The sequence below is a fragment of the Ipomoea nil genome, unplaced genomic scaffold, assembly GCF_001879475.1.
Source record: "Ipomoea nil cultivar Tokyo-kokei standard unplaced genomic scaffold, Asagao_1.1 scaffold0202, whole genome shotgun sequence".
NCBI classification, from domain to species: domain Eukaryota; kingdom Viridiplantae; phylum Streptophyta; class Magnoliopsida; order Solanales; family Convolvulaceae; genus Ipomoea; species Ipomoea nil.
The window spans coordinates 2,342,080-2,364,334 of NW_017616630.1; the positions used below are offsets into that span (position 1 = coordinate 2,342,080).

General features: G+C 32.6%; 2 protein-coding genes across 7 annotated transcripts; one reads left to right on the top strand and one right to left on the bottom strand.

Moving 5' to 3' along the window:
- The first annotated feature begins 6,449 nt into the window (after nucleotides 1–6,449).
- LOC109189523 lies at nucleotides 6,450–14,744 on the top strand. Of its 4 annotated transcripts, none has more exons than XM_019340134.1 (13): nucleotides 6,450–6,779; nucleotides 7,293–7,345; nucleotides 7,727–8,009; nucleotides 8,100–8,174; nucleotides 8,258–8,316; nucleotides 8,410–8,545; nucleotides 9,707–9,803; nucleotides 9,897–9,963; nucleotides 10,581–10,679; nucleotides 11,676–11,765; nucleotides 12,429–12,583; nucleotides 13,798–13,899; nucleotides 14,141–14,744. In XM_019340134.1, exons 3-13 carry the CDS (start codon nucleotides 7,757–7,759, stop codon nucleotides 14,250–14,252), a joined length of 1,245 nt encoding a protein of 414 aa, XP_019195679.1. In that variant the 5' UTR covers nucleotides 6,450–6,779; nucleotides 7,293–7,345; nucleotides 7,727–7,756; the 3' UTR covers nucleotides 14,253–14,744. The 4 variants fall into 4 exon arrangements, with proteins under 4 accessions (XP_019195679.1, XP_019195690.1, XP_019195682.1 ...); XM_019340145.1 differs by lacking the exon at nucleotides 6,450–6,779 and adding an exon at nucleotides 6,868–7,202; XM_019340137.1 differs by lacking the exon at nucleotides 6,450–6,779 and adding an exon at nucleotides 6,868–7,181.
- Nucleotides 14,745–17,296: 2,552 nt separating this feature from the next.
- Nucleotides 17,297–19,443, bottom strand: LOC109189545. Of its 3 annotated transcripts, none has more exons than XM_019340163.1 (3): nucleotides 18,917–19,443; nucleotides 18,578–18,685; nucleotides 17,297–17,548 (listed from the first exon to the last, which is right to left on the bottom strand). In XM_019340163.1, the coding sequence occupies exons 1-3, from the start codon at nucleotides 19,016–19,018 to the stop codon at nucleotides 17,513–17,515; spliced, it is 246 nt and encodes an 81-aa protein (XP_019195708.1). In that variant the 5' UTR covers nucleotides 19,019–19,443; the 3' UTR covers nucleotides 17,297–17,512. The 3 variants fall into 3 exon arrangements, 2 of the variants coding, with proteins under 2 accessions (XP_019195708.1, XP_019195703.1); XM_019340158.1 differs by having other exon boundaries at nucleotides 18,908–19,443; XR_002055579.1 differs by lacking the exon at nucleotides 18,917–19,443 and having other exon boundaries at nucleotides 18,462–18,897.
- Between the last annotated feature and the right edge of the window lie 2,812 nt (nucleotides 19,444–22,255).

Sequence of the window (22,255 nt, forward strand, 5' to 3'; positions counted from 1 at the left end):
GCTATGCGTGCGTCATCTATATAAACATTCAACTGCACTGAAGGTAGCTGATAATCCAGAATCCAGGGCCAATTGAAGGAAGAAGTAACAAGAAGCTTGGGCGTTAATGTGCGTGAGTTTTCTGTTCTGCTTCCTTCTGAGCTCGTAATTCTGAATTACTCACGCACATTAAGCACAAATCTCACGCACATTAAGCACAATACTCATGCACATTAAGTACAAAACTCACACATATTAACATTACGCACATTAAGTACAAATCTCAGGCACATGAAGCACAACACTCACGCACATTAAGTATAAACCTCACGCATATTAATCCACCGCACAACCGCACGGGAAGCCACAAATGCACCTGATCCCTTCCCTATATATATATATATTGGTGTGGAGCATCATCAACCGACTTCGATCAGATATTATTAAGCATACTGCATGAGATGGATATAATTGTTTGTGTACGGCTTTAATTTGTGTTTCATACAAAAATTGGTAATTGAATACTACCACTAGCTATGATAAGTGAAGTATATATACTATAAAATTAAAGTAAATACGATAGTTTAAGTACACATTAAGGGGTCAACTAGAAAATAAGATAGTTAATCAAAGGTTAAGAGGTTGATGAATTGTTATTTTCATGCAAAAGAGTACAACTTTGTTGTCACTATATTAGGGTTGGGTGTGAGTAGTACGTGTATTCTACTCATCAACTGACAATGACAATCTCAATAATTAATGTTACTCACCAAGCAACCTATGATGCATTCAACTATATATTCTCCCTTTTTTCCTTTTGTAAAAATAACTATATATATACATATATACATATATATATATATATATATATATATATATATATATATATATATATATAGTTCTATATGCATGTATGTCTTTGTTGAGATATCTTCTTAGGTAAATAGTCCAACGTATTATTATCGAAGTCATGGATTAAACCTTTTCCACTAATAAATTTATAGACTTAATTGATTGTTTGAATAATAACGTTTTGAGTGTAATTTATTGGGGTAATTAAAAATATTACTTTAACAACATACGTGTATAAAAGTATACATTAATGTTATGACATTGTGATAGCTCTAAGACCGAATTCCATTTTTGGTTCTACTGTTATATAGGTGTTTCCAATTTTAGTCCACCTTAATTTTTTTGCCACTTTATGATCACTATTATTGAATGTGTTTCACTTTTAGTCCACTGTTAGTATTTCCATCAAGAGGCCGTGTAATCTAGGGGTATTTTGATATTTCTTCTCATCCAAGACTATGTTTGACTAAAAGAAATGAGAACATTAAATAACCTAAAATCTAAGAAACCTCGTCGGCCCATGTTGGAACGAACGAAACGATGTAGCTTTGGCTTCCCATTTTCGTTGTTCGAAGAGCCATCTTCGAATATCGGAGGAGGAGGACAAAGCACTGGATTAAAAGAAAAGAGACAACCATAAAAAGACCAAAATTCCCTTGGATTATACGGCTTCTTGACGGAAATATTAACAGTGGACTAAAAGTGGAACACATTCAATAACCGTGGTTGTAAAGTGGCAAAAAAAATTAAGGTGGACTAAAATTGGAAACGCCCCTATAACAGTAGGACCAAAAATGGAATTCACTCTAGCTCTAATTAAGCATGGCCATCTAGGGCAATAGTTTTGTGACACACACACACACACACACACACACACACATACACATATATATATATATATATATATATATATATATATATATATATATATATATATATATATATATATATATATATATATATATATATATATATATATATATATATATATATATATATATATATATATAATAGATCTCTAGAGTAAAGCATGACTGTCGTACATGAAAGTTAAGAGTTCAATTCTTGTCAATAACTTCTCGGTTGAGCTCATTGTACATGATTTTCCTAATGTGGCTTACCTCTCATATGTGATTTGCGGTCTATTATGCAAGAGTGAGGTTTATTCCATGCACACTCTTGGATAGTAGTTGTGGGTTTCCCTCGTCATTAAAAAATAATAAAAGAAAGAAAAAGTCCTCAAAGCGGTGGTAAAGCAATAATCATTATACTATGAACCATGATGACCATTGATGTAAAGTTCATTTTTAGTATATTAAAATTAAAGCTCATTTTTAGTACATTGAATGTCCATTTTTTGAAAGTTCATTTTTTGTATACTGAATATTCATTTCTAGAAATTCTATGTTGTGGTAAAATGGGTGGAACATTATTTTCGTACATGAAGATCATGTGTGGACTCATTGCATAGGGTCTTCTTACCGTAGGATTTATCCCGTGCACACCGTAGGAGATTGGTTGCAAGTAAGTTTCCTTAATTTTCAAGTTAGTCACTCTCTCTCTCTCTCTCTCTCTCTCTCTCTCTCTCTATATATATATATATATATATATATATATATATATATATATATATATTTATTTATTTATTTATTTATTTATTTGTTTGTTTGTTTGTTTATTTATTTATTGTGGAACGGTACTAATTTTTTTTTTTAACATGCATGTAAAGCATGCATAAATAAATACTAATGAGTGATGATGTGATAAATGTTGAAAAAGACATAAAACTAAAATTTATTTATGGTTTATGAAATATGTAAGTACTATAAATTTATTTGTACATATTATTATATTCTTTCTATGCACTTTGGCACCAACTTGAATGCAATTTTAGTGGCAAATATTACAACATAACCACACAATATTCATCTATTTAATTATAGTGACAAAGTCATGTACTATACGGAGTAACAAAAAATTACTTGTCACAATTATCATAACATTGGTGGCAAAACTTGAAGTCACCACAATTTAGTAATTTTTGTTTCGGGATTATAGAGCGTCACAAATATATATTTATAACAATTTCATCACAGAAAAATGACAATATGAGTGACAATAATTTTTTTTTTAATTTCTTACAATCGTATCTCATTTTTAATATAATGGTACTAATTAATTATATTTTTATTGAAAAAAAAAAAGTTATCACAAATATTATTTTTTAAAAAGAGTGACCAACAACTATTTGTCACAAAAAGTACCAAAATTTGTGTCCATACTATATTTTGTCACAATTAATTACATTCGTTCCCGACTTCCCGCCATAATTATAATGCTGCCAAAATGCACATACATTTAGTGACAACTTAGGTTATGACACTATCACTTAAGTAATAGTGACAACTTATTTGTAACAAATACTTAGTTGTCACAATTCAATTACCATACTATCCATGACAAAAAAAAAAAAAAAAAAAAAAAAAAAAAAAAAAAAAAAAAAGTTATCACAATTATCATAAACAATAATGTTGAACTAATTTTTTTGGTCACAAAAAGAGTATTATTTGTGACTAAATTACAAAGTGTCACAACAATTTTGTCACTAAATGTCTTAATTCTTGTAGTGTACATCATTGCAATACTTTATTTTTTTCTATTAAAAATACTACTTGGACTTCTAAATTCAACTCCCTATTTTTACTCTCTCGATCACTCAAATTTTTATGTTAACAATTTCCTTGGAACCACAAGATGAAGAGATGACTTATCAATTATTATTATTTCTTGTCACATTAGGGGATAAAAGTAAAGGATCCAGTAGAGATTGAGAATCCATATATTATAATTCTTTTTCTACATTCCTATGATTTTAATTATCTTTCAAATAATAATAATAATTATTATTATTATTATTATAATAATTATAATAATAATAATAATAATAATTATTATTATTATTATTATTATTATTATTATTATTGTTATTGTTATTGTTATTGTTATTGTTATTATTATTATTAGGTTTGAGTGTTGTTGGTTAGTTTGGCTGTGTGGAAAGAGGTAGACGAAGGTTGAGGCAGCCATGATTGTTTCTCACTTCTTTTGGAATTTAAAAAAAAAATTGTTTTTTTTTTCTTTTAATATTTAAGAATAATAATTAAAATAATTTTTTAAATATAATTTAACATTATGACATCTTAACTTGGAAGTAACCTATAAAATATTATTTACACAATTTTTGAGTTTTTAATGGTCGAATTGTACACTATTTTTGTTTGATGATTTAATTGCACAAATTTCTAAAATTTTAGTGACTTATTTGACACTTTTTTCTTACTAAATAGATATTTAATTTGATGACCAAATTTGGAACAAAAATGATAGTCAAAGGACTATTTATGATTAAATTAAAAGTCAAGGATGACAATTGGTTAAAGTCAATAGATCATTAATGGAATTAACTATTATTTTTATTTATTTATTATTATTATTATTATTATTATTATTATTATTAATAAATTTTTTGAAAGCTTATTATTAATAAATTTGGTTTGCAATATAACTGTGCATTTTAGGCGTGGAGTATTGCAATATATTATGGCGTTGGGTGGGGTCGTCCACTAATAATAATAATAATAATAATAATAATAATAATAATAATAATTGAAATGACATTTTTACCCTTATATTTAACAGCCTTAACACTTACTTAACGGAGAGGGGGAAAAATAGCCACTTCAAAAATAATTGAGGGGATAAAGTGGTTACATAAACAACACATGGAAAAAATGTTCTATTAGTAAACAAAGGGGAAAAAAGTGTCCTTTTCTCTCTTTTTTTTTTTTTTTATTATTGATAATAGTACTGTATTAATTTGTCTAAAGTTAATAGCAACAATAAGATGATCTTTTGTGATGTATGTACAATTGTATGAAAGATAAATAAGACGAATCACAACTCAATTAGTTCATGCATTGTTTACGAAATTCAAAATGAATTATGGAATATATTTTATTTTACGTGTCATAATTTCATTAGTACTTGTTTTGTTTGTATTGTGAGTTATAAATATTTAATAATTGAGGATAGTATATAATTTGTGGGGGATATTGGCAGTGCACAAAGCTCAATATATACGACATTCTTATTAGCCACCAACTTAAAAAATTGGAGTTTAAAATAGATTATCATCATTTGTACTACCATTCTTATTTTATTCAACAAGTTCAATCAAAGATTATTATTGTACTATCATTGGTTTTTTAACCTATTGTGCAAAGGTCCAAAAAAAACAGTTGTTTTGCTTTAGGGACCCTTAAGAGATGCCAAAATGCAAGGGAATATGTCCAATAAAAATTAAGGGAAACCTAATACACCTTTCCCTTTCTGGATAGTAACTTTTTTTTTTTTTGAAAAAAAAAATTAACTGCCCATTTTCCCAATCCCAATGACTTCCCCAACTCTCATTTTGTCCAAAAATGAATAACATAATCTCCTATTTAGCTAATCACCCTATTTTATAATAGTTTCTTCCCAAACTATTTTATAATAGTTTTACTTTATTAGAAGTCCCTAGATACATGCGAAGACCAAAAAGTGAGAAAATTTATATACAATGGGTTGGATAAAAAAAATGCTAATAAAAATAAAATATATGACTTTTAAGTACAAATTAAAATTATACTTTACTCATTCGATCACTCATTTCGGAACAATATGAAATATAATAATTTTGTTATAAACATTAGTATATAAGTATTTAAAGTTTGTGGACCAGTTGTTATATTTTATTGCATAGATAAAGATAATTTTCAATTAATAATCAAATGATTAATTTTATATTTGAATCAGACATGTAATTACTTATTTTAGTTACATGTACATTAAAACTACCAGGATTGTAAAATGATAAAAAGTATTTATTTACTTCATTATATCAATCATTTAATTAAATAGAATTTTGAAAATAGATACACAGTGGTTAGGAACTATAAATATATGCAAAATATACCATAAGTAGCCAATGCAAACTTTACTTATGTGATATGTATATGGATCATTGTATGATTAAGTTATGTATATAAGTGAAGAAGATATTTGCCCTATTTGGTAACATAGTAGCTTATCAATCAATTTTGACTTATTATTTGATCACTATTAGATGTTTAACTTGGTTAAATAATCAATATGAGTGTTTGATTTATTAACTCTTTGTAACAGTTTATTGCTCCAAAATGTTAAAATTTAAAAAGTTGTTCAAAACAATTTTTTAATCAGTTTTTTGAAAAAATAAATTTACTAATGTTATCAACTAGTCAAATCCACTAAATCAATCAGCTAACAGCTATTTACCAAACACTCGATTATAAAATGTGCATTGAATGTTTTTAAATATGAATTGCATTTATTTATCCCATTTGTAATAAGTGACCCGATTTCGCACAAATATATCAAAAGGATTACTATCGAAATAGCGAATTAGGTATATGATTTCATTTGAGGATTGGAATATGCATGCATTAATGGATGGTTTATTATTAAAATAAATGAAGAAAATTAGTTTCCTGTTAAAAAAGATAATAATGAAGTGTTTTTTTTTTTTCCATCTATCTACCCCGTACGACTAACTCGTCGCCAATTTCTAATTTGCGTTGAAGATTGAATTCAACCTCAACTCAGTTCATACCATTCTCTTTTCTGGACTCTCCTTCTCTTATTTTTGTTCTATTTCTCCTTCCGTTTCTCTCATCTACAGTTTCGACTCCAAAGCCGAATGAAATTGAGCGGAGAATTTTGGGGTTTCTGATGTGATTCGGTTGAGTGTCAAAACACTTTTCGCAAAAGCACTTTTCTAACAGAATCAATTCCAAAAGAGGGAGAATACCCATCTTTTTTGGTTTCCTCTTTATTTTATGAGAATTACTGGCTCCTCTGTTTTGCAATAGGTATATTTTTTAAAAAATTCTCACTTTTTCCGGTTTTGGGTTTGGTTAGTTAGCTTTCCACTTGCAACCCACTTGTGGAATAGCAATAATTCTTATAGTTTGACAGTTTTCTTTGAGTTTGGGGAATTGTGAAGCTTACCTTTGCTTTACCTGTCTGGTTTCTTTGCTTGCTTGCTTGCTGGCTTAAATGGGTTTTGTGATGCTTCACTCAAAATATTACGTGAATCAAAAGTGTCTTTGTTTTTCTTTCTATAAAAAAAAAAATAGGAGAAGGGAAATAAAGGAATTATTAAGGTTTTAGTAGAAAGTCAATTTCTTGTTTGAGAATTTTGTTAAAACTGAGACAGGAATTATGGGAAGGAATCACAAGTTTGGGTGGGAAGAAAGGAATTCACATCATTTGTCAGCTTTCATGCATTTCCTGTGATCATATTGATGTCACTTCGTTTCTTTATTTTCTCCAATTCATTTATATTTATATATATATGAAGTAGTAGTTATTTTATCATGCAGAAAGTGCTGGGAAATTTGACCGATCTGTTGATCTGCTAACTACCCAATACGCGGTAAGCTAATTTAATTTATACATCTTTCAGATGCGATGCTTGGATGTATAACTTTACGTGTGTACACATGTATGTAGAGATTATGTATGTAGTCTGTTGAATTGGCTGATGTTTCTGGTTACAATTCATGGGGTTATGCTCGTGAGTGGCCAACTGTTTTGTTGGTTGCTCATTTATTTAACTTGTCACTTTATGACTTGTTAGCAGCTCATTTTATTCCAAGCTTTCATGTGATGATTTTCTATGTTCTTCAAGGGTCAGTTATATTTTTATGCAAAATTGTGCCTGGATATGTATCATTGTGGCACAAAAGAAGCATTTTTCCTGGTTCGTTTGATATGTTTTTGGGTCTAAAACCAAAATTTATTAATTTTGTGGTAGCGACTGGGAGATAGAGGAAAGGTTTAAGACATGGGATGCTTTTTGTCAACGCCGACGGACACTGGTGGAAATAGGAGACGCCCAGCAAACATTGGGGATGTTTCTGTGTTTGTCCCTGGACTAAGGATTCCTAAGCCAGTGGATTTCTCTCTGACACTTGGTGACCACCTGTCAAAAAGTCTGGTAGAGCGCCTTTCTGCTCTCAGAACCCGAATCGTTGTTATGGCAGGGCAAGAGGCTCCAACAATTACGCGAACAAGAAGGAAAACTGCCACTCAACATGGTAAGTTCTAAAGGATCCATTGTACTATTTTTTTATTTTGATATTTTCGAAAGAATGGGACATTGATGTATCAGCAGCTGTTTTCTGCAGGAGGTTCAACACTAGGGGATCTTCTGCAGGCTCTTGAGGATTACTTGCCAGTTCTTCTGGGACTGGTTAAAGATGGTACACAATTTAGGGTGTTTTTGAGGTTAGTATCTTTCTTTATCAATGTTAGTCCTGATCAGTTGCTTGCTTGGACATGGCAGGGAGCACTCTACAACATAAAGTACAATTTGATTGGGTTAACCAAGAGGATGATGCAGAGGTCGGATTAAGATTGAATTGCCTGCTTCTTTATTTGAGAGATCTTTTTTGCTGTGAGGAGCACTTATCCTACTTTATATTGTCAATGTTTCAGGAAACTGCAATGTTTAGTGCTTGGTATGAAGTATTGTCCGTTTTGCACTTGATGGCAATGCTTTCATTATCTCAAGCTAACTTGTTACTACTCCCTAGAACATCTCTTGATGGTTATCAGCCAAAGGTATCAGAAGGTGAGCACTGAATTTGGGAAACTAATGCCACATATTCTTTCTATAGCATGATGTGCTGTCTATTAAGCATGAATTGTTCTGTCATGTCTCATGTCACTTGAGAGAGTTGATTACTTTGAGAAAATTCAAATGTAAGCATTAGCATACTTATCTTTCGAGGGAATGTGCTTGCTCTCATAAGAGCAAACCCATTGGTTGTGTGTGTGTGTGGGTTTTTGTCAGGAAAAAACATTGCCAATAGACAAAACTACAAAAGGGGGGAAAAACAGAAAAACATTTTAAAAAGAAGAAGAAGCTGTCAGCAGCTTTTCACGCGCCCAACAGGGGCACACACGCTTTGCTAACACCAATGACTTTTCAGTTTTTTTTTTTTTTTTTTAAATTATATTTAAATCTCAAAAACTGTGCCCAAAACCCGAACTTGCAGAACAACCTCATACACTCTCTCCTCCACCTCATAACAACTCTGACAAAAAAAAAAAAAAAAAAAAAAAAAAGCATCAATGGGGATGCTATAATGTTTTGTTGACCGAGTTCGAATGCTATGTGTTGTTAAGCAAAAAATGACATGATTTTTTTTTTCCTACAAAACAAGTTATGGGACAACAATTTTGAAACATAGTGGTCTGTTAAATCTGAAATTAGAATTCATTATTGTTGTGTGTCTTTTGCACATTCCATAATTCCCAAAATGGCACATGAAGGTTTCTGGAATTTTACTACAGTTTCCTTTCTGTGTTAATGTCACCAGTTTAGTATATTACTTGTGTTCTAGTTTGACTTCATGCATGACAATAGATTTGATAAAGCAAGGCTGTGGCTAAACCAACGAGATGGATCAAAATCTAGAACATATTATTTTAGAACAATAACACTGGCACTGAAAGAACTGTGTTTCAACATTATGGAACCAAGCTTGTAAATAAAACTTATTGCCTTGTACACTAAGCTTGACAACTTTTGGCAAAAATATTGAAGAACCAAACTTTGAACCTCCTCCTGCAGCTCTTCCCCCCTTTTCCCTCACTCATTACTTCTTTATTGCTTGCTTATTGATCTATCTCTCAAGAATTTTTTCATGGAACTTTATCTATGTTGTGTAATAAGCTTCCAATGGATTTTCATATTCTAAGCTAAATATTATCTATGTGAATGTTGTAGAAAGCAGACGATCTTCGGTTGATATTTTTCTCAAGGCAGCTGGATACCTTGATTGTGCTGTCAGACATGTTCTCCCTCAGTTGCCCACTGAGCAAAGGTAAATAGATGATTGGTAGTCTAATTCATGATATGTGATTGAATGGTTTTTCCTATATATGGTCCCGTTCTTATAATCATTCTCTAATTTTAGGAGAAATTTACCAGTAGACCTTGCTGAAGGAGTGCTGCGAGCACTATGCCTCCAAGCATTAGGGCAGGTATTGTTTCATTTAATCTATCTTGTTTTATAACATTTCTTGGATACACAGGATATACTAGTAAAACCCATAAAGTTTGTATGTAATTACATTAAAATGCATTACTATTAGTTGGAAGGGAACATAAGGTTCTGGTATCCCTATTTGATGGATGAGAAGTTACTTACCCAAGGCACTAAACAATTGTCAAGTTTATCCAAAAATTAGGCAAAATAAGGATGCCAGCTGTATCCCCAGTACCCTACAGAATAAATTGTGTACTAAATGACATTTGAAATGGCAAAACTGCAATTTGATTTCACCATGCTCGGAGCTGGTAGTTATTTCCAAAAATCCCAAATATGGAGCGTTTGTTATTTTTTCATTAGCCTTCTAGGTTAATGAGCTAACTTCTTTATAATATGTTAGACATTCTTTATTTTATGATGTTCAATTTTGTGGTCAAGCCATGAACAACTTCAGCTCTCTTTAATTTGTTTCATAGACTATACTTGTCCAAATTACTCAGCATGCAAATGAAATTACAAAAAAGTTTTACAAATGCAAGAGCCTTTACATCTGGTATATTAACTTGCTTCTTTTTTTGCCATACATGTTATTTTCTGATGTTTGGTTAGGCTGTTGATATTCAACTTGGACTTGCAATCGACAGTACTAAGGCCACTCTAGCAGTGAAAAGAAGGCTTGCTTGTGAGATGGTAAAATACTGGCAGCAGGTAGTGGCAACACTTCATGACTCATTAAAAAGGGATACTGTGGCATATTAGCACATCTTTGCACATATAATCATCTAGTGGTTTGCAGAAAATGTGTGCTAAATTATCAGACTAACTCCTTATCATCTGTTCACAACATCTACATGTTTTTAGACTGTAGCATGCTCATTGTATAATTATTTATCTGCTTCATTTCCATGTCTTTTTTGAGCAACAATTTATTTATTATTTTTAACAGGTGAAGATGTGTACTCTTAACATCAATCTTATCAGTCATACTCATTTTATTTGGTGGTTTATGATAATAGGAGAAAGTTGTTTGGTTTCTTGTAGCTTCTTGACTGAACATAAACAACTATTACTAAATAATGAACAGTCCGTCTATTCAAATGTATTTATCTGTTTTTTGTCAATTAAAAGATTCTTAGTTAAAGTCTGCTTTTTCCAACTCTTATTTTACTTTATATCTGAGGTTAAAAGAATTTCAACTTTTCATCTGCTTCACCTTCCTTTCCAAACCTTGATCCCATCTCTTTAAATAAAAAAATGAGAGGATAACAAAGCAAAAAAGAAAAGGTTGAAAGAGATAACACACTCCTAAACTAAGGACTAAGTTGTAAGCTAAAACTTTCATGGATATTTGCATCTTGAAACTTGAAGTTTGGCATAGTGTGCACAGAGGGAGTAAAGAAGATAAGATCTGACTTTGTATGATGAAAATATTATATTTCTAATGGTGAAGCCTTTTTATCTTCCCAAGTAGTTGGTAGTAGTGCTTCTTATCAGTTGGCCGTTAGGAGTTCGCATCCAAGGATCATGTGACATTTCAAAGAAAATTGGTCATGTTGAGTTGGATTTGGTTGGAATATGAAGATATGGCCTCCATATCATCATAAGTGAAAATTTAAAAAATCTTGATTCCTCCATTTATCTTCACTTTTTCTTTTTCTCCAGATTTTATGATGTTGACTGCTTTATATGTTGCCGCTTTTGTAGGCCCAAGATAACATCATGAATCTTCCATTATCCAATGGATGGGGTGAAAAGCATAGGCTTTTCGTGAAGTGGAAATACATTGAAGCTAAGGTATATTGTGATTCTTGATACTCACGATTTCAATTGTATGTATTTATCAGTTTTCTTTTGATCTATTACTTGGACATCTGAATTGTGGAAGTTTGATGAATCATCTTTCTTTACTAAATGAACATTCTAGCATTTAACACTCCAATGTGATGTAATCTGAAACTGTACTCCTGGTTTTGAAGTACCTGGTCTTTTGTTGTTACTCTAAACAAGCTTTCTTCATTGATAAATCCAAATTACCTTTCATTCTACTGGTTCCAAGATTTTGACATTAAATTAAAGCTCAGGCAAATAAGGAATTCTGCTATTATAGTTGTGCAGTACTACAATATATTTACACTTATCAAAAATAAAATAAAATAAAAATACTGCAATTTCTTTGTAGCGTAACAGTACTTGTGATCAATACTTTTGTCAATGTGCTCAGAGGAGAGATTTTGCAACTGAAGTGAAAGGCAATACTGTTTCTTCATTGTACAATTGAGATGCTTTTGTTGAACGTTGGGCCATTGTTAAGTTTGGTGCCATAACTTTTTCATCCTGGATGTTTATTATCCAATTGAAGTGATACTTACCTTCTTTTATGAGTAGCAATGTAGTATACTGCTAATCCTGTTTTTACTTGAATCTGAAATGATCCAAATTTTCCTATATTTCCTCTAGGCTGCAGCATACTATTATCATGGCCTAATCCTTGATGAAGGAAATACAGAAAAATCTCATGGAATGGCTGTAGCTGCTTTGCAAGCAGCAGATGAGTATCTCAAAGAAAGTAAAAAGGCATGTGAAGATTTCAATGCAGCTGTTCCCCTCTCCCGGTAATCTTCAAATTCCCCACTCTCAAACTTCAGCCTGTACTTTGATCAACTTCTTGTATTTGTATTTCTTCTTTGACATTATTGTTCAAATTAACAATGCTAGAGTTCAAAATTTATTCTGAAGACTACATCTATGATAGATGCCAATGTGAAACATTGGACCACATTTTAGTTTTGTGGTACCTATGTCTGCTGCTAAATTTAAGCAATTAATTAAACAGAGGTAATGGAGAATGCAGAAATATTGCATACTAGATCCTACCAACTTTTATGATCTTATAGGCTATTTGTTTTATGGAATTGTAATGGTTGCAGACAAGTTTTTCTTGGTGCTCAAGTAATGTTTAGCTTTTATGTTATTTTTGTGTTCTACTATGGCGTTAATAAACATTTCCAAGAAATTAAGGGATGTTTCTTTTGGGCCATCTTAACTTTAGAGTTTCAAATTTTTCCTTTGCCTTTTGTATTTGAATGCCCATTTACTCTTCACTGGAAATATGTGAAGTATCTTGTGTCACTTTGTATCTAAAAGCATAGCTTATGAGGATGATGCCATATACTCAAAGACTTGTGCTTATCCTTACTATATTATGCATTGACATTATTTTTACCTGCAGTGTTCTACCACATGATGCTTGTTTTCTATATCATGGTCCATGGTACAGGAAAATACTCATATAACTACTATATCAAATCACTATAACTTAATAGAATAGAACATCATAGAGTCCAACTAGACTTGTTGGGTTGTGCCCACACGGGCTTAGTCCAACTAGGCAGTATTTGGATTTGGGGAAAGGGGGAAGACTTGTTCGGTTGTATGCCACTGTTCACAAATAAAGAGTGGAGTTTGAGCATTGTTACCATTGTAATAGTATGATAGTTTGATAACTTGAAATGGAAGTTCCAGAATCCAGACCATGTAGTTGGCCATTTTGAAAATTGAGACGAAGTGTTTCCCTGGGTATAATAAAGCTTATTGTCTTTGGAGCATGTCGTAGTGTAAAATGGACTTTGAAATTTCTGCATAAAACTAGTCATTATCTGCAGTCTGCAGATATTATTGGCATCATTTAAAGGTAAATGCTAAGAGAGAATGGGTATAATGAGTTTTACAGTAATTTTGAGATCGTTTTACTTTTGGTCTCTTTGAATGGTGGAGTGTGAGGAAATGCAAAATATTACGATTTTACCAAGCTCTCATTTTCATGCAGAAACCCACCTCTCTGGGGGACCATGAAGTACCTCTCTGAGAAGATTCCAAAGGACACTTCTAGCAAGGTGCGAATCAACCGGGATCTATATTCACATGAAAAGTAAGTGTTATTTGTGATTTCATCTTAATGGTTATTTGCTAAATTCTCCTCTTTATTCACTGAGTATATTGTGTTTATGCGAGACAATATTTCTATTTTCCCTTTTTAAAAAAAAAATCTTTTTACACTTGAAAATTGAAATGGGCATTCTTGTTTCCATTGATGTGGAATGTTTCCGTACATGATCCATTCAGTTGGGAAAAACATAGATCACTTACACATTTCAACAATGTTGCTATAGAATTATGGAGACTGCACCAACATTGCCCGACTTTGCATTAGCCCTTAAACCTGATGAATATCAGCTTCCTCTTGTGGATGCATCTTGGAATCGCGAAGCAACAAACAAGTGACAAATAGGGAGGGATCCAACAAAAATTAAAGGGACGTTTTTGCATAATTCAGATTCTGAACACAAGCGGCCAAACACTGTAAGCTGACCGACCATTCTTGATCTTGATATCCTGAACAACGCTGCTCTTGCTGTATAAGAGAGGTCCATACTCACTGTGCCCGCACTTATTGTTCTCCCTTTCTGTTAATTCCATCTTTGATCCCTTTTCATGTCAGACTTTTCGTTTTGTCCTTTGTACGAACAAGTCGCGTTTGCTTGTAATCTTGGAATCAAGGAAAAGGAGAAAAGTGATGTTGTATATCTTTGGCAGTGGACTGAAAGATTTTCATTTGGCTGTTACGTTGTCATTTAAGGGGAGGAAGTACAATTCTCCAATTGTTTGATAGGAAAGCTTTTTCTATATAAATTCTCAATTGTGTGTAAACTGTTAAAGACAAGATTATTATACAAATAATATATATCTAAAACAGTATGCTTCTTGATTGATTTAGAGACCCCTCCTCGTATGGACATTCATCTATGGCATTTTGCGCTGGTTTATATATTTAAATATTTAGTGATAGATTGAGGTAAATTACGAGATACAATTTTATTGGATACATTTTTCCCCCAACTCTTTCATATTACCACTCAATCTCTTATCTTATTTTTTCCCCATTTTGTGAGTTTCATTTTTCACACATCTATTACTTTATTCATTTTACTGTACTTTTAATTTTAAATTTATAATTACAATTATACTTTTTTTTTTATTTTAAATCAAAATAAATTTAAAAATAAAATAATTTTAGAATTAAAAAATTTTCAAATATTAAATTGAAACAAATAACATTTCGGAAGCAATTAGAAACATTAAATACTATTTAAAATCAATTTTGAAATACATTTAATTTAAATACGAATACATAAATAAAATGAAAAAACATGAAATTCATTGTCGAAATATCTTCTTCATAATATAATCGCAATTTTTTTATTATTATTTTTTTTTTTTTTGTAATTTAGTAGTTCTTTTGTCATTATTTATAAAGTATCTTTATACGACAGTTGTAACTAGACCTGACAATTATGGACTTCTTGATGTTGATGTTGAAGTGTTGAACAATCTGAAATTTGAAATTTTATTTTGTTTAATTTTATTCTAAAAATTAGTATGGACTTCTTTAATTATGATTTTTGGATGTTTTTTTTTTTAAAAAAAAAAATTTAGGAAGGTTATAAATTGAATATTTTTTTAGTTTTGTTTGATGAATTGAATTGTAGTTTTTTTTTTTTTTATAACTTTAAATTTTAGTTTTTTAAAATATATTACTAGGTTTAGCGGGTTTAAACGGGTTTCGTGTCATATCGTGTCGACACGATTCGAAACCTGTTAACAAAACGTGTATATCGTGTCAACCGGTTTAACCCGTTAACAAATCGTGTTCGTGTTCGTGTTAAAAATTTGAACCCGATAACCTTAACATGTCATGTCCGTGTTTAGCCTTATCGTTTTCGTGTCATTATCGTGTCGACCCGTTAACGAAGTCATATACACAAATTGCCAGGTCTAGTTGCAACTCCTTTGCCGCAGTGCATTTTTCCTTTGCCGCTTGCATACCTTTCCTTTGCCGTAGCTGTAACATCCCGTGTTACGGCCTTTAATCGCAGATTAATTATTTAATTAATTCCGTTAAAAATAATTAAAAAGGATTTAATTTGGTTAGGATTCTCTTTAATTAATTAATGTTGTCCACCATGGATCGTGGAACCTTGCCTAAACTAGAGTCTTAAGCCTATTAGGAATAAAGAGAGTAGACCTTTTACTACACAGATTCCAATTACGAATCCTAGACCTATATACCTGTTAGGAATAGAAAGTAGGTCTTTACTATTCAGACTCTGATTGAGATTCCTAACTCTATAAATAAGGGATTAGAAGGCAATTAGAACCCTTACCACCCATAGTTATATTACACGAAATTATTCCCAAGAGATTCCCCACCGCCAAGCCTAGGGAGATCAATCGGATGGAAATCTTAGAGAAGAACCTTAATAGCCAAGGGATGATTAATCACTACAAGAAAAATGCACATAGACAACGGTTAATAACCGTTGTCGTAGGGGTATAATTTCTGTTGTTGAAGCCGGTGTTGTTGTAAGTCTCGCGCATAGACAACAGTTTTTTAACCGTTGTCTTTTTTAGAAACAACAACGGTTTTTTAACCGTTGTCTATTAAGTGTTGTTGAAGCCGGTGTTGTTGTAAGTCACGCACATAGACAACGGTTAATAACCGTTGTCTTTTCTAGAAACAACAACGATTTTTTAACCGTTGTCTATTAAGTGTTGTTGAAGCTGGTGTTGTTGTAAGTCACGCACATAGACAACGGTTAATAACCGTTTTCTTTTCTAGAAACGACAACGATTTTTTAACTGTTGTCTATTAAGTGTTGTTGAAAACCGGTGTTGTTAAAAGTCACGCACATAGACAATGGTTAATAACCGTTGTCTTTTCTAGAAACGACAACGGTTTTTTAACCGTTGTCTATTAAGTGTTGTTGAAACCGGTGTTGTTAAAAGTCATGTACATAGACAACGGTTTTTAACCGTTGTCTTTTCTATAAATGACAACGGTGTTTTAACCGTTGTCTATTAAGTGTTGTTGAAACCGGTGTTGTTAAAAGTCACGAGCATAGACAACGGTTTTAAACTGTTGTCGTTTCTTCCAAAGACAACGGTTTTTTACCCATTGTCAATTCAATGTTGTTGAAACCCGTATTGTTAAAAGTGATGCACATAAACAACGGCTTTTAACTGTTGTCTTTTGTAAAAAAGACATCAGTTTCAAACTATTGTCTATTGTAAAATAGACAATGGTTTTTAACCGTTGTCTCAACGATTTTTAACCGTTTTTAACCTGCTTAAATTTTAATCATATAAAAAATCAATTTATCCATTCACCATGGCCAAGTGTAGTTACATAATTTTGCACAAGCTAAGGTTCAAAATACAAAAGAACTAATTAACAAGTGTCTAAATACTTTCATGACCAATTCAAATCGAATCATATATCATCTAAGTCATAATACTACAAAAAAAATAATTTCACGAACCAAATCTAAATGATCACAACGTTCTAATGATCAAACCATACCTACTCTATATAACTTGATAGAATATCGGTCCATTTTGAATGTGAAGTCTAGAGCTAAGAGAGATAATAAACTCTACAGCATGATACCTTTGCATCTCTCCAAACTATTAACTGCATACTGCCACTAACATTGGACCATAGGAAGAAGTGTGTAGTAAAGCTGCAAACAATCACAAAAAATAATAAGTTTCAAAAAAAAAAAAAAAAAAAAGGCTCACTAGTAACAAGTTCAAGTATAATTAGCTAGTCAGAAGACAAATACGGGAGTTTTATCTGTTTGAAAAAAAAAAAAAAAAAAAAAAAAAAAAAAAAAAAAAAGAAAGACAGATAGTAGATACAAAATAAAGGTAGCAACTCTTAGCTTAAGGAGTTCATAGTACATAGCACCAAAAAAATCACAGTATTAGAACACAAAAAAGACTATGAAATAATCCATTACAACATGCTCATCAGATGAGAAAACAGATCAAAATGACTAGATGAACCCGTAAGGCGTAAACAATGCAGAAAACTAGACAGACAAATATAAATAGTGCAACTGTTAAAAGACTTCTTTAATATGAAAAGCAGCCTCAAGTCTCCTCGGGCTAAATATAACTTCTGGAAGGTCACGTCTACTTTTGTTAATATTGTTATAGAGATTTACATGCTTACTTTAGCTAATATATCGAAGTCTGGATTCAGGAAATATGTATAAGGCTTCTATATTTATTGAAAATGAACCCAAATCCCCCCATCATTCACTTTGGTTCTGGCAGATAACAAAGAACTAAATGCTAAAGCAAACATGTGATTGTAAAGAAATCAATCCAACGGAAACCACTTAAATTCCTTAAATTCCTAAAGTTGATATCCACAATATAGATTCAGAATATAACCTCAGTCTCCTTCTGAAGTGGAAAACAAACAGAAAAAAATAGAGAGTTTATGCATGAAGTTATGCAATCTTTTATACATAGGTTCATAGCAAACAGAAAATATAAAAAAAAAAAAAAAAAAAAAAAAAAATCAGAGAGTTTATGCATGAAGTTAGTTTACCAGTGACATCAAATTTAACCCAAAAGGAAGCTTACATGGCTTGGAGGGAAGTGTTTGCCACTGAGAAGGTCAAGCAAAAGCGTTCCAAAACTATACATGACGCTCTCCGGAGTTATTCTTCTTACAGAAGTTTCAAAAACCAACTGGATACATGGCTTGGAGGGAAGTGTTTGCCACTGAGAAGGTCAAGCAAAAGCGTTCCAAAACTATACATGACGCTCTCCGGAGTTATTCTTCTTACAGAAGTTTCAAAAACCAACTGGATGATAGTCCAACAAGAAAACATATATATGGTTTATATGGTAAAATCCACAAATCATTACCAAGGCCCACAATAAATATTACTAGATTGTATTACAACAAGGATAGGGAACATATATTATAATATAAGCATGTCATAATTATGCTTATTTATCAAATAAAACACATATTTATAAAAGATAAGATGCTGATACTTGTGCCACAAACAGAAACACTTTACTTGTGTCACCTCGGCATTCTGTCGAACAGTTTCCAGGCAGTCAGAACCAGCATGTTTTCCACTCTGTTTGGTATTTAGTTGCTCACTAGCCTCCACAGCAATGTCCTTCATAGCAACCTTAGGAGGCTGTTTGGGCTTAAGTATCTCAAGGTTTCTCCCAGAATTTCCTTTCAAAGAAGTCACAACCTTCCCCGATTTATTTCCAGTTTAGAAGGCCCAGGGGCCATTCTTCTACAGGACTTCAGGCGACGTCACTGTCCGAGGCGACGACACTGTCCGATGCGATGCAGTGTTTTGCTCTTGTCTTCTCAACTTCGGAGGTTGGACGCGGCGAGGCCACGGTCGGCGGAGAGCACTGGGCAGCGACCACTCTGACTGCGGAGATGGCGGAGATGGCGGTGTCTGAGAAGAATGATGGTCGGTGGAGAGCACTGGGTTTGGAAAGAGGGAATGTCTGAGGAGAATGGAGAATGGCGGTCGGTGGAGAGCACTGGGTTTGCAAAGAGGGAATGTCTGAGGAGAATGGCGCGGCGGAAATTTTGTTTGACAGAAATTTTGCCCGATAAGTGTTCTCACTCAAAATTTGTAGAGGGAAACAATTGAAGGAATTATTTTGATTTTGCATAGAGGGAAATAACATAACATATAGAGAAAATTTCAATTTTGGTCACACGACTATAGGGGCCTTGTTAATTTTAGCACCTAACTTTCAAAAGTATCAATTTAGTACCTTGAGTATGTAATTTTTTTCAATTTTGGTCACTCCGGCCAATTTACCGGTCAAATTTGACCGGAAAAATTAAATCCAACTTTTAGGCACAAATCTGAGGGATAAAATAGTCTTTTCCTGATCTGCTCCTAATTGACCGGACCGCCTTTTTGATCCGGTTCACCTAGCCAATCTTCGCCAACCGTCCGGCGGAGATGATGAAGCAGGTGTGACTCCTATGACAGACAGGACAGCAACAAAGTTAAACCCAGGATGTTCATACAGCTACAAATTCTTCAAGAATTACATATTAAAGAACCAAAATTGAGAAATTACCATTGAGGAAACTCTCAGGAGCCTTGGTGGAGAACACATGACACCGCCCAATTTCACGCCGGCAACACAGCAGTTTCCGAGCTCTAAACCCTCCTCCTCCTTTGTTAACGTTTCGGAGCATAAATTTCTTGGCAGAGTGCTTGTCAATGGAGGAATTGGAGGAACAGCCGCAAGCCACGGAGTTCAACCTCATCCTCCCAAACTCAAGATTATGGTAGGCAGCAGACATCATCCTCGGAGGAGTGTTCCTTAAAAGCTCACACCAGGCTTTGTCTCCCGCCCGGAATATCAAGAACCCACACCGGAAACTTTATTGGGTTTCAAAATCTCTGGGAACCCATCACAAAAGAGGAAAACTGCAAGTTCCAACTCGGGGACGACGGTAGCTACCCAATTTGAACGTTCTTCAAAGGAACAAGAGTTGGAGAAGAAGAAGAGAACTACTGTACAATTCAATGAAAGTCAAGCATTCTAGTGGATGAAAATGAACCACATATATATGAATCCTTCGATATTGATTTTTACTTTTCTTTTTTGCTTTTATGGTTAGATTTGTGGTCATCGTGTAGTCGAAAACATGGCATTAGGAGATACATTAGTTCCGGTTGTACAGCCGGACTTTTTGCTGGTTCTGACGCGGGACGCCGCTGTTCCGCCGCCAGGTGAAATGGGCCAAGGAGCTGAGGAAGTCGTGTAGGTGAACCGGATCAAAGAAGGCGGTCCGGTCAATTAGGAGCAGATCAGGAAAAGACTATTTTGCCCCTCAGATTTGTGCCTAAAAGTTGGATTTAATTTTTCCGGTCAAATTTGACCGGTAAATTGGTCAGAGTGACCAAAATTGAGAAAAATTACATACTCAAGGTACTAAATTGATACTTTTGAAAGTTAGGTGCTGAAATTAACAAGGCCCCTATAGTCGTGTGACCAAAATTGAAATTTTCTCTAACATATATTATATACTATGTACTAATATAATTAGGAAAATAACGAAATTTTATTTTAATTTTATAATAAACTTTATTTTTTCAAAATTAAATAAGTATATTCATGGTTTTATAGGGACCGGATCCACTATAAACCGGGCGATATAGATATAGAACAAGGTAAGAAAATATTAGCTTTATTACTTGGGTCGCTAGACCCAAAATAGTACCGACGGGTATATAGGTACAGAACGCAAGATTAATAGATTTATATACTGTAGATTCATAAAATCTTTACTTTAGATTCATAATTTCTAAATCGTAGATTCATAATTTAAATACAGTAGATTCATAATTTAAATACAGTAGATTCATAATTTCTATAATGCAGATTCATAATTTATGTATTGGTGATTCATAATTTCTAAATTGTATAGTTATCAAATTATGAACATATATAGTTTTGTGATTTGTGAATACAGAGTTCAACAATTGGGAATATGAACATCGAAAATTATGAACATAGAGTTCTGTAATTGTGAATATATATAGAGTTCAATCATTATGAATATGAATTTCAAAAGTTATGAATATATAGTTCGGTAATTATGAACATAGAACAGTGTGCACCATGCATGGTGCACAGGGTTGCACATCATAATTTGCCCTTTATTACCCGAAGGTTTATTACCCAGACAGCTGGCGGCCCAATTATTACAAAGATCGCGGCAAAAGAAATGGGCTATAGCTAACTGTACGATATCAACTACTCTTTCATATCCATTCTCCACGTGTCTCATGCATGAACACCACCCCATATTGTTTTTTATACTTGATAATTATTATTATTTTTTTGAATTCATAAATTGGTCTTAATTGTAATATAATTGAAAATTAAACTTTAATGAATTTACTTTGAAATTTTGGTGAATAATTTTATATTTAAATATGAACGAAAGTAGAACTATTAAATTAACTTTTGAATTGTATTCTTTCTTTGTTAAATTATAGGTAAAGGATAAGGTGTAACACTTTAGTATACAAGAGTTGGTGTGATTTGGTGGATTTAGTTTTGTTTGTTATGTTAAAGGTCTTGGGTTCTATCTTTTGTGGTGACATTCTTAACCTATTTTATACAATCATTGTCTTGGTTCTCAAAGACAACACATAAGCAAACTGGTAATATACTAGATGTTGCGCTTGAGTACACAAGTGTTGGTGTAACTTGGTGGGTTTAGCTTAGTTTATTATGTTAGAGGTTTCAGCTTCTATTTTTCCTAGGGGGAATTTTTCAACAATTTTCTAAAATTGTTGTCTTGGTTTTCACAAACAACACAGAAGCAACCCAGTTATATACCAGATGTTGCAGCTTTAAACATA